Raw genomic sequence first — 14,703 nt, 5'->3', positions numbered from 1 at the left:
GAAGCTTCTAATTCGCTGACCGAGTACATATGGTCTTCGCATGCATTTGCCTTGCTTCATGCTTTTTTCTTTATTTGTGTCCTCTGATTTATATATCAGTTTGTCGTTATTTGCTTATTTATTTTATTTTAATATTAAAAGAAGAAGAAAAAAAATAAAAAAAGTGACTACTAGATCACTCTAAAGTTTCTTCTATTGAGAGTATAGATTTCACATGGAAAAAAATAAGACTTTGCATATGAGTTTATAAAGATTCGGGTCACTTCATCAGTTGCCAATTGGTTTTGGATTTGAAACTCAGATTACTTTATTAAGATATCAAATTGGGTTACTCCAACGTGTGAAGACCTCGTGGCCACACGGGCTCTACATCACCCAATATTGTACACGTGCGAAACATTCACACGTGGAGTCCTCATTTCCCCATGTGAGATCCATACTCTCAACGTATTTGTTGCACCATCAACCAACTCATGAAGTGAACAAGTGGACATCACCATTTGTTGTTTGAAATTTCTCATGAGAGAAAAATCTTCATTCAATTAGATCTCGACCATAAATATGCTCTTAGCTTAGTCAATTACGGCAAGTTGGAATCAATAGCTTCTTCCCTTTTCTCGATCAAATTGAAGCATGCAGGTGCTAAGAAATATCTCAATTTAATTTTATTGAATCGTACGTATTGTTGAATTGAAAATTCTCATAATTTTTTCTTTATAAAGTTCGCCAATTATCGTCAATTTGCTTTACAGCTTCTATCATACTTCTTCCAGAGTACATCTTCGATCAGACAAATTAGTGATGATGGAAATTCTAGTTCATCAAATGATATTCATTTTGCTGTTATCCATATGCCACGCAAGTACCGCTTCACCTCAGATGGCAAAGCGTGATTGCCCAGAGAAGTGTGGAAATGTTATCATCCGGTACCCTTTCGGGATTGGACCTAATGAAAGTTGTTACTATGACGAATGGTTTCAAATCGACTGCAACGAGGGGAAGCCTTTCTTGAGGCGTACCAAATTGGAGGTGCTGAATATATCGACCGAATTCGAAAGAAATCAAACGCTTCAGGTGTACAGCCCCGTTACATTCTTCTGCGAGGGAAACAATAGAAGCCAAGCTACGGATTTAACCGACAGCCCTTTCGTCTACTCTCGGAGGTACAGCATATTCACTGCAGCGAGTTGCAATTCCTTTGCCACGTTTAGTTCCGCAGACTTTGTTGTTGGCGGATGCAGGTCACTGTGTAATCAAGAAAATGAATACATGGGTTGCGATATCGGTATTAACTGTTGTCAGAGTAGTATTCCTCCACACTACACTGTTAATAATCTTACCTTAGAGAATACTACAGATTGCAATAGGTTTTCCTTCCTGGTTGACAAAGATTGGTTTCAGTACACATTCAATTCAACACCAACAATTTCTCAGATGCAGAGGATGCGCAAGGTTCCTGTGACACTATTCTGGAGCATAAACAACCACACTGGGCCATTTGATTTTGACACGTCCATTGTTTTTGTTAACGGGTCCACTGACCTTAATGGGTTTAATCGGCATCGAGAGTATCGAGATGTGGATGCCAACCCGAATTGCTATGCTTGGGCTTCTGGCGCATTCAATTGGTCAACACTTTTTTGTTACTGCCCCTTGGGCTACGAGGGAAATCCGTATCTCGGGCCATATTCTTGTCATGGTAATTCAAAATTTTACAGTTCTTTTTTTTTTTTAATGTTCAAATGCAATTTTCAGTCCTTGTGTTTTAACAAAACTATAATTTTCGTCCTGTTTTAATATTGCAATTTTGGTCATGTGTTTGCATTTTTTTTATTTTTTATTTTTTGTATGACATGTGTCAGCATATTTGAAATTTGGTACTGCGTTTTTAAAGTTGAAAAACGTACAAATTTTTTTTTCACAAGCAAGCTAGATCGTTATCAATCTCAAAGTGGAACAGATGCTTGAGTTGAAGAAAATGATGAATCCAACATTTTTCAATGTAACCAAAATATCAAATTAGTAATTATATAGGTTTAATGATCAATATATTTTCATTCTAACAAAACGTTGTATTTTTTATTTTGATAAAATAAAATAAAATTGCACCACCAAAATTAAGTGTTTGTGGAAAACATTATTATTATTTTTTTTTTGTCAGAATGAACTAATTATTGTTTTGTTTGTGAGTTAAGTTAAGTTGCCAAAAAAGTCTCATCCTAATAATTATCCGTAATTATTTTCTTTTTTGTCCCCTCCATTATTTCAGACATTGATGAATGCCAAGGTTCTCACCCACCCTGTCGCAACAGCAAGTGCGTGAACGAGTATGGTTCATTCCGATGTGAGGACGACGGGAGAAAGGCTAAATTGATCCTTGCCACAGGTAGAGAATATAATTCATAAATATATTACAAAATGTTAATGCAAATAGTAGTCTTGCGTTTGTAGTTTTGGTGGTCATGTAAATTCATTTGTCCATACACTTCATGTCCTCCATTTGAATCTTCACCTCCAACATACATGGTAAACATATCAGAACGTAAAAAGAAGATTAATTGAAAGAGTAGTTCAGTCTTGTTGATTATACTTGATGCAAATGATGTGTAACTTAACACTAATCAGTATCTATTAATCATATAACAATTAATTAAGATTAATTTTCAACGATTTGAAGCTTAATTAAGAAACAACAATTTTCCCTTTCAAAAAAAAAAAAAAAAAAAGAAACAACAATTTTTTTTTTTTTTTTGGAATAAAGAAACAACAAATATTATGTTAATTGGGGGAAGGTGATCCGTCCTGTTTACTTAAGCTAAGGAGTTTAGTCTAGCCTAGTTGAAGATCTTCTTTGTGACTTCTTTAAAATGTTATTTATTTTTTGTATCACAATTGCATGCTCGATGAGAGGTAGATAGCAACATATATGTTCCTTTGAAGGTGAAGGTTCTTTTGTTAGTTAGACTTTGTGCTTTATTGTCCATGAAGTAGTATGTGTACCATTTTAAGCATAGGCCTATGTTTATGTCTGTTTTGGTTGATGTACTATTTCGACCGTTGCAGTTGATTCATTAATATGAGTGAGTCATTCTCCTTTAAAAAAAAAAACAAAAAACAAAAACAAATATTATGTCAATTATGAACAAAAGAAAATAAAATTACTAATGAAAAAACCCAACTAAATAACAAGAAAAAGAAACTAGACAATAGGCCCAAAAGCCCATAGCCCAATCCCCTCCCCTTCCCATTTCAATTGGCCCAGACAAAGGAGCCTAGGGTTTATTTGGACCTGGTCCACAAGCCCAGCCCAACAACCCCTGCCTCCCTGCCACCACAACAGGTCACTACTAGCTACCGCGCTCCAGGTTTTAGAAAAAAGAATATGTATAAATAATGAAACAAAATTGTTTTTTATATTAATCAAAATATTTTATGAAGTCTCATTCAAGATTTTCGTACCAGGTCTTTTGGTTTTATGGTCCACAAAAATGTTCTCTTGATTTCAACTCATTTTATTCAATAGAAATGTTTTTCATATTATTAAATAAAAATTAACTTCTATAAAAAAACAATAAAATTTAATCAATTCTTGTTGAATATGAACTAATATTAAATAAAGTTTATATTAAGAGTGGTTCTAGTTGGACCTCCAAATTTGATATTTGGACCTCCATCTTTTCTCTACTGGATTCATATGAAAAGCCAAATAAAGACAAAAAGAGAAAAAGAAAAAAGAAAAAAAAACAAATACTCTTCTTACCTCCCCTTTAATATAAATTACCTAAAATAATTAAGTAAAAACAATTCATTTCTATACATGGTCCCCTCTTTTTTTTGAATCAAAGTATTCAATTTCATTCATCTCAAGCCAAAATGGCACGGATACATACCTTCTCTTGCCAACTCTAGGGCAAGTTTAGGACGCATTAGACAATTAGTGCTCACTTATTATAAGCAAGCCTATAACTATGACAAAACTAGGACACAGTAAATAGGCATAGTTCAATAAAAAAAAACTAAATTCTCTCATTGTCATCCAAACTAGGGCTAGGAGGTTTGGCCGAGTCCATCCTCCTGGATCCCAAATATGAAACCCCATAGAATTAGATCCCAACAGTTTGGTCCAAATAAAGGCCCAAGTCCAAAAGGTATTATTATTTGTTTTGGGTCCCCAAAGCCCATTCAATTTCAGTACCCAGCTGGATTTGGGCCACCCAAGTAACTTAGGCCATACAAGTGATCTGGGCACCCAACTGCAATTCTAGTTGGTCCACCTTCTCCTGCATCGATCACCACCGCCACCGCCGCACGCATGTCGTTCATCAAATCTTCGACACATCAGACGGAGGGACTCTCTTACAGGTTGGAGTCTCCGTAAAGCTCCGGCCATTCCTTCGTGGATTACAAAGCTTTGTTTAGCAGTCGCAAATCCCGTCACCACCGCCCATTGGGCACGGGGCACTTTCCCCTGCCGTGATCGGGCCACTGGTAGATCATTCACCCTCGCCCAATTAGAATTCGTCCACGCCAGCAATTCCAGATCCTCACCAACCTCGAGTCATGCTCTGCTTGGTCGGATTCGACCTAGATCCTAGATGGAGGTTTCCCTTGTTATGAACCTCCATTGCAAAACTCTGGCATCTGCAAATCCATCTTTCGTTCCAAAGATTATAGAGAGAAAGTTTGGTTGAGAGCCCATCAAACGAAGTCAAGGTTGGATTACCTCGAGATACATTGAAAAGCAGAGAGAGAGACTCTGCTTGTTGTTTGCACCAACTGGCGTTGCTTAGATCCCCAGCCTTGGCGGCTAGGGTTTGATAAAAACTGGAAGAGGATGCGCCGCATCACAACTGGAAGAGGATGCGCTACATCACTCTAAAAATCTCTCTATAACTTCCCATTATTTCTCTACACTTCCTAATTCTACATGGCCCCCTCATAGCATTATCAACAAAAAGAAAAAAAAAACCGCTTAGTCAGTGAGAGAGAAAAACCTAGAGAACGCCGGATAGGATTGCGCCTCGGCACTGGCTCTGGCCTCCGGCCTTGTCAGTGCACTGTGTGTGCGGTCGGACGGGTTCTATTGCCCATGGACAGGTTCGATGCTCAGAGGCTGAGGCGTGGAGGTCTCTATCCTCATCTCCTCTCGTGTCCGGCTGCACCTAGGTATGCTTTGTCGTTGAGGGGTGGGATCGATGTTGGGCGGACCCATGGTGCTGCGATGGGTCAGGCGGCGGAGCCACCATGGGTAGGTGAAGCAATGGAGTGGGGTGGTGTTCGGGCAGTCGTCCTCTTGGGTCTGGATTCACGATCCGAATCCAGGCTGTGTGGGGTTGGGATTGTGGAGTTGGATGACGTCCTCCTATAGTGGTCCGACGGCGACGACAGAGCGGCTGTGTTGGAGGCCCGACATCGATGGAGGAGTGGTGACACTACACCAATTTTGTTATCAGACAACGGTAGAAAACCGTTGTGTGATTTGAAGACCCACCGTTGTAGAGTGAGCCGTTGTCTGATGAAAAATCAGACAACGGTGGAACACAGTTGTGTGATAAACACACAGACAACAGGTATGTGTTATAACCGTTGTGTGATAGCTCGGCAGATGGCTCGGCAGATGCCCAGCGCAGCTGCGCAGCAGTTGAGGGGCGTCTTCAGACAACAGTGCCAGTTTGCAACCGTTGTATGTTAAGCATGTCAGACAACATTTTTTTAGTTTGTCTGTTGTCTGATTGCTCTTCAAACTTCAGTTCTTAGACTATATCTGTTGTGTGATTAACTTTAGGACAACATGGTTCAATTGCTTCTGTTGTGTGATTAACTTGTAGGACAACAGAGTTCAATTAATTCTGTTGTCTGAGTGTAAATCAGAAGACACTGATTCGTTAAAAACCGATGTGTGATATGATTGATTACAATGTATTTTTGTCCCATTTTTGTTACCTGATCATTGTGTGATCAGAATTAGGAAAAATTAATGCTCCATTATTACGTAAATAATGGAACGTCTAGATTGTTGATCAATTGGAAACAAAACACATTGCAAATGCTCAAATGAGTAATCAAACCTATTCCATATATCTCTTAATGTTAAAAGCATTTCCCAAAAGCTGATACAACTACGTAAAACATGCCACATATAGAGTTTGTGCAGGAACTTGGTTTCAATAGCCAACATATTGATACAAACTCTTGTCTTCCCACTATTCCAGGAACTTAATCTGTGCAGCCATGGTGTCAAACCTTTAAAGTTGAAGCGAGTGGTTTGCAATTTCTGTCCAAATGTCCAACCAAAGACACCTCAGCCAAAAAAGCCAGTCCAGAACCTATATACAAACAAATAAGCTTCAGAAAGTTGAAATTACTCTCTATCCATCTGAACACAACCTTCTGCATGCCATCCAAAAGTGCATATATCCAATTGTTATGCTTATGATTTAAATATTGAAAGTTGCAAGTCAAGTTGTCCAAATAGAAGTCATATACATCTCTGAGCTGTATATTAGTCATTTGCTACACTCTTAATATGATTTGATTGATACATGCTAATATATACCAACCAATGTTACTTACAAACTTCGAATCGATATAGTGATCATTTATGTATGAAACAAAAGTGAAATGCATGAGTATATCGATGAGATTCGATATGATTTTTAAAACTGATAACTAATTGATATATACTACCACCAAAAATTCTCCGAATCAGATAAAGCTGATAACTAATCTCTACATCAGTAATCCATAGGTAATACCTGCATCTCTCTTCTCCTCTATTCATCTATAATCTCAGTCCGGTGAAACAGATATTGTTTAGTATTATAGTTAGCATTAGGTTTAGTAAGTCAAGCTGGTCAAGTAGGGAGAGAAAAAAAAAATCGAAGCAAGATAACTACATAAAGGGCCTTAGTAATTTCCTGAACAAAATAAGAAAGAAAGCTAAATGGCCAAAAACAATACTCTAAAGAATGAAACTTATACAATGACATTATTGCATATTTTCTGTCCATCTGCACATTCAGTTGCTTCTTTAATCAAAATGGTATTCTGTAGTCTAATTAATCTTGCCTCATTCTAGCAACAAAAATTAAACTCATACATCTGTCGGCCTCATTCACCACTTTATACAATTTGGTGAATGTAACCAAAGGTGAGGGACAACATAGTATTGATGGAGGTCTTCCAAACCAAATGAAGGATAAGAAATAACATGAATTATAGCTTGACAATGCCATCCTCAAATCTCAGTTTTGATAGTGCTATATTTGTTCTTTTTGTCTCATCTTATTTTCAATGGTACAGTTTGGAAGGACTCTATGAATCCTTAGGGATCTAGCTCATTACTACTCCTCTACTTTATTTTCATTATGATACCTACCATTACTAGTTTACTACTGTCCTGTAACTCCAAGTCAAGGGCTTGTGGGCACATGCCATGGTTGAAGGGAATTAGGAAAAGCTTGAATACCCTCAACTGAATGCAAAATGTTAATTTTGATCTTTTGTATTACATCTGATGAAAAAGCTTAGAAAATAGCCTGCAAAAGGAAAAGGGGAGAGCATGGTACCTGAATAGAATCTGAAGGTTCCAAACTCGATCAAGCAAATTTTTTAATAGCAGCGAGACTTTCAACTTCATCTGCATATCATCATACATTTATAGTCAAGCCAGATGAAAAAACAAAATCACAGTAACAGTAAATTTCACCAATCAAAACAACTATCAAATCACTATCAGATTGGTTTACAAAGAGCACATGGTCCAAATCCAACTTTAGTTTACAAAGAGCAGTCATATTCAGTGATAGTGTCGACTACATACCAGCTTGCCATTTTCAGAGTATCATTTGTTGAATAGAGAATGTGCATTAATTTGAAGCAATTGGGACTGTAGGTATCTGTAAATCATAAACCATGAGTCGGGCATTCTACAAATATACAAACACATGACTTAATGGAGAGAAAAGTGATACATCCACGAACCTGGAGTTAAATCAGATGGATAGTTTTTGAGCTAATGCTTTACATAAAGCGGTTTTTCTAGTCCCTGGAATTCCATGTAAAAGAACAATGCTGCAAAGTCATAAAACAAATCACATAGGTAATTAGAATTTCTTAGCAAAAAAAGATGAGAAATGAAAAACATTATGAACATAATACAAATTAAATGACAGCATCGCAAAAGAAATTCCAATATTGTTTTTTCCAGTAACTCATTTATAGACATCTAGCTACCTTTAGACCAAGAAATATATAGCTTTTCAATGACTTTGCTATGAATGATTCAACCATTCTGCAATTTCAAATAGACATTCTGCAGTTTGAGATTTCTGCACCATATGCATCAACTAACTAATTTATTCTCGGCTCAAATATACACCATATGCATATAACACAAACTCCTTATGCAAATAAGCAAACTCAAAAGGATTCAAACCAAAAATATGAAGACCAAGAAAAAAAACAGACAACATAAAAAGCAACTCGCCGAAATAGGCAAGGAAGAGCAATTTATGCATGCAGGGGGAACAACAAATCGGATAGCAGCAACAGCAGCAGAAAGAGAATGAATAGCAAAACCAGAAACAAAATATAAAAAATAATTGATTAGACCTGAATTTAGCATAATCAAAACAAAAAAATACCATTCTCAATAGAAAATAAAACACAAACAACTCACCGAGATCAGCAAATAAGAAGGCCCCAGAAGCAAGAAAGAAGAGATTCTAGACAAAACACAAATCAAAGTGATTATTATGAAACATTCTAAAACAGAAGAAGATATAATTTTAATTGAATTAACTCTAGGCCCAAAAGCAAAACTGAAGACGTTCTGCACCAAACGAAAATTATAGAGTATCACATATTGAGTATCGTAGAGCTGTCTCTATGGAAATTCAACCACCTTAACAATGAGTTCACCCTTTTGACATGACAGTAATCATGTCATAATTGTGTTTTATAATTCAAAAAAAAAAAATTCAAATCAAATAACACTAAGAAAAACCCTTTTCCCTCTGTTGATATATGCAAAAGAATGGCTTGAACAGCGGAGCAGAATTAAATCACCAAGTGTTTAGGTAAAAATGTTTGAAATCCTCCATTTCCCAGTCTCCTACCCTTCCCTGTTTTCTACAGAAGCCAAAGAAACTTTTTAATTCTGCTCATTGGCATGTAAAAAATTGCTGAATTGAGTGACCATTCTGACATATAATAAACACCTATCCTTGCAAGTCCAACCTAAGTAACAGAATAACTTACCTCCCCATTTTCACACACACATCAACTTCCACAAAGTAATCACCTTTTTCTTCTCAACAATCAAAGATCAAATTGCCACAAAGTAATCATCTCGTTAACCCAGTTCCAATATTCAATGTATTGGAACTGCCATACTACATCACATGCATCAGTTAAAAACTCTGCCATATTACATCACATGCATCTTGAACAACAAAGTTGCCATTGTTATTTGTCAAGAAGCCTTGCTGTATATTCTACTTAAATTCTTGACCTTTTTTTTTCCACCAAGTGTAGAAAAATAGATCTATATCGATGAGATTCGTAAAACAGAATTAGATTACTAAGGCTTATCAAACCAAGAGATTTGACGAAATTGAAAAAGAACAAAAATTGCCAATTATCGCTAGGAAGAACATGAAAAAGAATCATACCCAGAAATAAGCAGTGGGAGTTCTTGAAATTGTGCAATCTCGCAGAGAGTTCACCTGGAACTAGCAATGGATATCGGGTATTCTTCCACCCCCCGTTCTCGCCTTTTCGGGAGCCTTAATAATCAGCTCGTTTTTCTGGCAACTCGCCCAAATCTTGCCATCGGAGGATGACCAGCGGCGCTGCTTGTTCTTCATCAAGTTCCTGGCCCATGGTTGTCCAGTGTAAATCCGGCTAATTGTGGAGACGAGAGTTAGGTCAATGAAATTTGGGTTTCAGATTGAGGGTTCGACCAATAGAGATTTGGTTGATTTCGGGGAATCTAAGATTGGGGTTTCCCTATTTGGGATTTCAGAATGAAAGAGAGAGGAAGACTATGATTTCTGGGTAAAGAAGAGAGTTGGATGAAGAAGTGAGCGAGAGAAGACTAAGAGTGAGATAAGGAGAGGAGCAATCTGAAGAGAGAGAGAGAGAGAGAGAGAGAGTAGAACGTGAGAGTTCAACGATGAGGAGGACAGAGATTTCGCGAGAGAGATGGAGAGCTGTGAGTGTTGGGCGTCCTGAGAGAAGAGATCGAGAGGCTATGAAAAATAGCCAAGCAACTTTGTTTAAATGTGCCCTCAGTTGTCTAAGGCATTAAGCAATAGCTTTTTTTTTTTTTTTTTTTTTAAGTTACTCAGACAACGTATAGATACATTTACGTTGTCTGAATTGCTACATAGCTGAGGGAACAAAACATGAAAATTTCCCGCTTGTGCAATTAAAATGCCAGTTTTGGCGCTCACGTTAGGCATTTCTGATTCACACAACAGAAATAGTTCATTATGTTGTAGGAAGTTGCAAGCATGACAAACCATTGAAGCCAAATTTGCTTGTTTTGAGGGGGAATGAATGTCATTTTGGAGACTTCTCCAAATTCTGCCACTTACTTGCACAACGGCACATTAAAAACCATTGTATGATGATTTGCAAGTATACTCCTACAACACAAATAACTAAACTGTTGTACAATTTGGAGCCAAATTTGAGTCCATCTAGGAGGGAAATCTGCCGCAAATTTTTTTTTTGATTCACACAACAGATTATTCTTGTAACCGTTGTGCAATGACTTTCTAAACAAAAACTTCAGAATTTTAACCACCATATACAACGTAAGTTTACTAAACATGTTGTGTGATTAACTTTTCTTCATCACACAACACTTTTTTTTTTCCGTTGTGCAAAAAGTGTTGTGTGTTAACGTTTTTGGTGTAGTGTGAGCGAGGTGGCATGATGGTGCAGGCGCGACGTTGGGGTGGGCGAGAGGGATGGAGGCTGACTGCCTTGGTTCTTTGGGCCCGGGCTTTGTTGCTTGGGCTGGATGGATTTTGGGCCTGGGTCTGGGTTTGGGCTCAGGTCCTAAAATGTTTTATTTTTATATATTATCGTATGTTATATTTTTATATTTTATCGTATGTTATATTTAATTAGATGTGGCTTTATGCCGGTAATAAGTCCCTATCACTTTACGATAGGGCGACGTGGGCTTGGTCCCGGTATGCGCACCCAGTGTGCCTTGTCTAGCCTAGTGAGGCGGCGACCTATTTGCTTGATCAAATGGACGCAACCTCCTAGTGGCAAAATGAAATTGCGTGTCGCTTGATTGATTTCCGTGCGGCAGCATAATGGGAAAGCTGTACTATTTGTAATGATGCTTCTTCGTGATAGAGTTATCTTTTCGGTATGTCACCGCTATGTCAAAGCAAATGGAGTAATCATTCGTGCACTCTTTGCTATTTAGTGCTTGTTAGAATACATAGATTTTGTAGAGAGTCTTGGTATTATTTCAGGATATTCTCTTTATGCTTATTGTAATCTGGGGTTCAGGCTCTACGTCCCTCCCTTGTATTCTGCAATTTCATTAATCAAGGCTTGAGGGCAGCCGCACCAGTCCATTTCAAAAAAATATGGCCCCCTCATTTGATAGAAAACTAAATTTAAAACAATTTAATTTGAAATTTCCTTAAACGAAATTCATTGAATATTTTGGTGTAATTATTACTTGGTGTAATTATTACAAATTAAGATCAAAGGTTAACTCTTTTTAATTAGATTTAATCAAATTGTTTTTTTGAAATAATCAATATATATTATTTATTTGAGAACCAAAGTTTTTTTTTTAAAACCATTCATATTAAAAAAAAAAAAACTATTATTTGGATTAACAAAAAAATCTTTATAATTGTCTACTCATTCGGCCATTCCAAGAATCAATTTTTGGTTCTGCCACTAGATGAAAGTACACCAAAAGTGTAGGTAACTCTTTCGCAAAATTATTCGTGGTTGAATTGATAGAGATAAAAAAAAACAATAAATTGTTAAAGATAGAGATTTAATTGTTCAACGGTGTTATGGTACAATTAAGGAGGTGTACTTAGTTTTTTAAGTATTTAAAAATGTGAATTGGAGTTCTAATAAGTAGGAGGGGGGGTCCAAATATCAAATTTGGTGGTCCAACTAGAACTACCCTTATATTAATACTCTATACTACCCAAAAAATGATAAATACTCGAAAGAGTTATAATAGCTGGTCGATTGCTAGAATTTTATTTTTTAAATTTGTTTTTCTTCTTCTTTTTCTTCTGAAAATAAGGTTGAAATGACAATCATGCCCTTACTTGTAAAGTAAAAAATGGATGTGAAGTACCAAATTGTCTGACGAAGAATAAATCCAAGTACGAAATGGTCTGCTTTCATTGACCAGGTACCAAATTATTTAAGTAGCAATACATCAGGTACCATAGAAAAATTTTACCTTTTTTTTTTTCTTCTTTTTTCCCTCTCTTTGAAAGATCCTTTTAAATTTGTTTTGTGGAAAACACTCAAGTGTCTTATCAAGATAATATATTTTTGGAGTTTCAATCCAATAATATGTCTTTGAATCTGACTTTGCACGTTTTGGTGGCCGAGTTATGCAGGTTTGAGCTCGAGCCTTGGACTATTATTGTTGCTTATTGGTGTATGGTTTGGATACAAACTCCTGAAGAAAAAGAATGAGATAAAACGAAAAAAGATGTTCTTCAAGCGAAATGGTGGTTTATTATTAGAACAACAATTATCGTCAGGTGAAGTTAATGTCGAAAAAATTAAATTGTTCAAATCACAAGAGTTAGAGAAGTCTACCGATAATTTTAATGTGGATAGAATTCTTGGCCAAGGAGGTCAAGGTACTGTATACAAAGGCATGTTGGAGGACGGGAGAATTGTTGCTGTGAAGAAGTCTAAAATAGTTGATGAAAACCAACTTTCAGAATTCATCAATGAGGTTGTCATTCTTTCCCAAATTAACCATAGAAATGTGGTTCAACTTTTGGGTTGTTGTTTAGAGACAGAAGTTCCTCTTTTGGTTTATGAATTTATACCAAATGGAACCCTTTCCAAGTATATTACAGAGCAGGTTGAAGACTTTCCACTCACATGGAAAATGCGCTTACGAATTGCCACAGAAATTGCAGGAGCTCTCTCGTACTTACATTATGCAGCTTCCTTTCCAATTTATCATAGAGATATCAAGTCTACAAACATACTTTTAGATGATAAATACAGAGCAAAAATTGCTGACTTTGGAACTTCGAGATCAATTGCTATTGACCAAACTCACCTGACCACATCACTTGTACATGGCACATTCGGTTACTTGGACCCTGAATACTTTCAGTCAAGCCAATTTACAGAGAAAAGTGATGTGTATAGCTTTGGGGTTGTTCTTGTTGAGCTCTTAACAGGACAAAAACCAATTTCTTTTCTAAGGTCAGAGGATGAAGGCAGAAGTCTTGCCACATATTTCATTATTTCCATGCACAAAGATCGTCTATTTGAAATTGTTGATGCTCAAGTTTTGAAGGAAGGATCGAAAGAAGATATCATAATAGTGGCAAACCTTGCAAGAAGATGTCTGAATTTGAATGGAAGGAAGCGCCCTACAATGAGAGAGGTCACAGCTGAGCTAGAAGTGATTCAAATGACAGAAAAGACTTCTAGTGGTGAACAAAACTATGAAGAGGTTGAATTTGTCAAAACTGAATCAGTCGAGCCATGGGATATTGCTTCAAGTTCAACAGGAACAGGATCAGCTTTGGATGTTGGTCGGGTTTCATCATTCCATGAAATCCCCCTATTATCTTTCAAGTCAAGGTGAGCTAAATTTTTCTTAGTTTTTGCCAAAACAAGAAAATATGTTTCTTAGTTGCAATAATATTCTAATTGTGTTATGTATGTTATAGACATCAAATAGAAATAATCTTTTAAACTACAGGACATCATCCTACCGCTAGAGTTTGGGGAAATTCTCCACCTTTATCTGCTTGTAATGCTCTTTTGTTTGACAATTTGGGAATAGATTGTACTAGGGATAGTTCCTTGTAATGTTTCTTTTTTGTATCGGAAAAATAGAAATAACATTTTGTTTGCTACTTAATATAGTGCTGTAATTTGGGAGTAGTTTTTGTGTGCCTAACATCGCAACTTATAATTTAGGCACCAAAAGCTAAATGTATTAGATTTTAATTTGTAGCGGTACCTAAATGGGATTCGTCATACCTGAAGGCTTGAAGAGATTGAAAATCAAACATTTTATTACAATGTAGTAAGATTTCGTGAAAAAAAATGGGAACAATACAGTAAATACAAAAAATAAAAATTCCATCCCAAGTAAAAGCAAGTGTTCAAGTGGGGAAAAAAGGAAAGAAAGAATATCATAAAATGGCGTTATTAGTTACTATTTTTGAAATTTTGTGTAGAAATTAGAGCTTAATCCAAAAACACTTGGTATTTTGATAAAGAGTGGAGAGCCCAACATCTTGTAATTAAGATTTCATGCTATCAAAATTGAAAATGATGTTTTAATTTGCATTTACCGTAGGCGATGACGGTCCAATTCTTGTTCTCTCTTCATCACCGTTTCACAGTTATTGATGAATGAAAATTTATGACACAATAACTATAATAAATCCTGCATACCTAATTGAAAATTTGCAAGCCATTTTAAAAAGA

General features: G+C 36.5%; 1 protein-coding gene and 1 long non-coding RNA gene across 5 annotated transcripts; one reads left to right on the top strand and one right to left on the bottom strand.

Moving 5' to 3' along the window:
• Positions 1–503: 503 nt before the first annotated feature.
• LOC133725748 (wall-associated receptor kinase-like 8) lies at positions 504–14,143 on the top strand. 3 transcript variants are annotated; one of them, XM_062153117.1, is made up of 4 exons: positions 504–639; positions 753–1,699; positions 2,270–2,386; positions 12,630–14,143. In XM_062153117.1, the coding sequence occupies exons 2-4, from the start codon at positions 802–804 to the stop codon at positions 13,847–13,849; spliced, it is 2,235 nt and encodes a 744-aa protein (XP_062009101.1). In that variant the 5' UTR covers positions 504–639; positions 753–801; the 3' UTR covers positions 13,850–14,143. The 3 variants fall into 3 exon arrangements, with proteins under 3 accessions (XP_062009101.1, XP_062009102.1, XP_062009100.1); XM_062153118.1 differs by having other exon boundaries at positions 515–639; positions 774–1,699; XM_062153116.1 differs by lacking the exon at positions 504–639 and having other exon boundaries at positions 696–1,699.
• On the bottom strand, positions 6,055–12,635 carry LOC133725751 (uncharacterized). 2 transcript variants are annotated; one of them, XR_009854541.1, is made up of 6 exons: positions 9,675–12,635; positions 8,681–8,726; positions 7,984–8,073; positions 7,823–7,898; positions 7,569–7,639; positions 6,057–6,326 (listed from the first exon to the last, which is right to left on the bottom strand). It is a non-coding gene; the product is annotated as an uncharacterized LOC133725751 (long non-coding RNA). The 2 variants fall into 2 exon arrangements; XR_009854540.1 differs by lacking the exon at positions 9,675–12,635 and having other exon boundaries at positions 6,055–6,326; positions 8,681–9,663.
• Positions 14,144–14,703: the final 560 nt, after the last annotated feature.

This window comes from Rosa rugosa, chromosome 1 (genome assembly GCF_958449725.1).
Source record: "Rosa rugosa chromosome 1, drRosRugo1.1, whole genome shotgun sequence".
In the NCBI taxonomy this organism is placed as follows: Eukaryota; Viridiplantae; Streptophyta; class Magnoliopsida; order Rosales; family Rosaceae; genus Rosa; species Rosa rugosa.
This window is presented reverse-complemented; position numbering and strand designations above follow the sequence as displayed.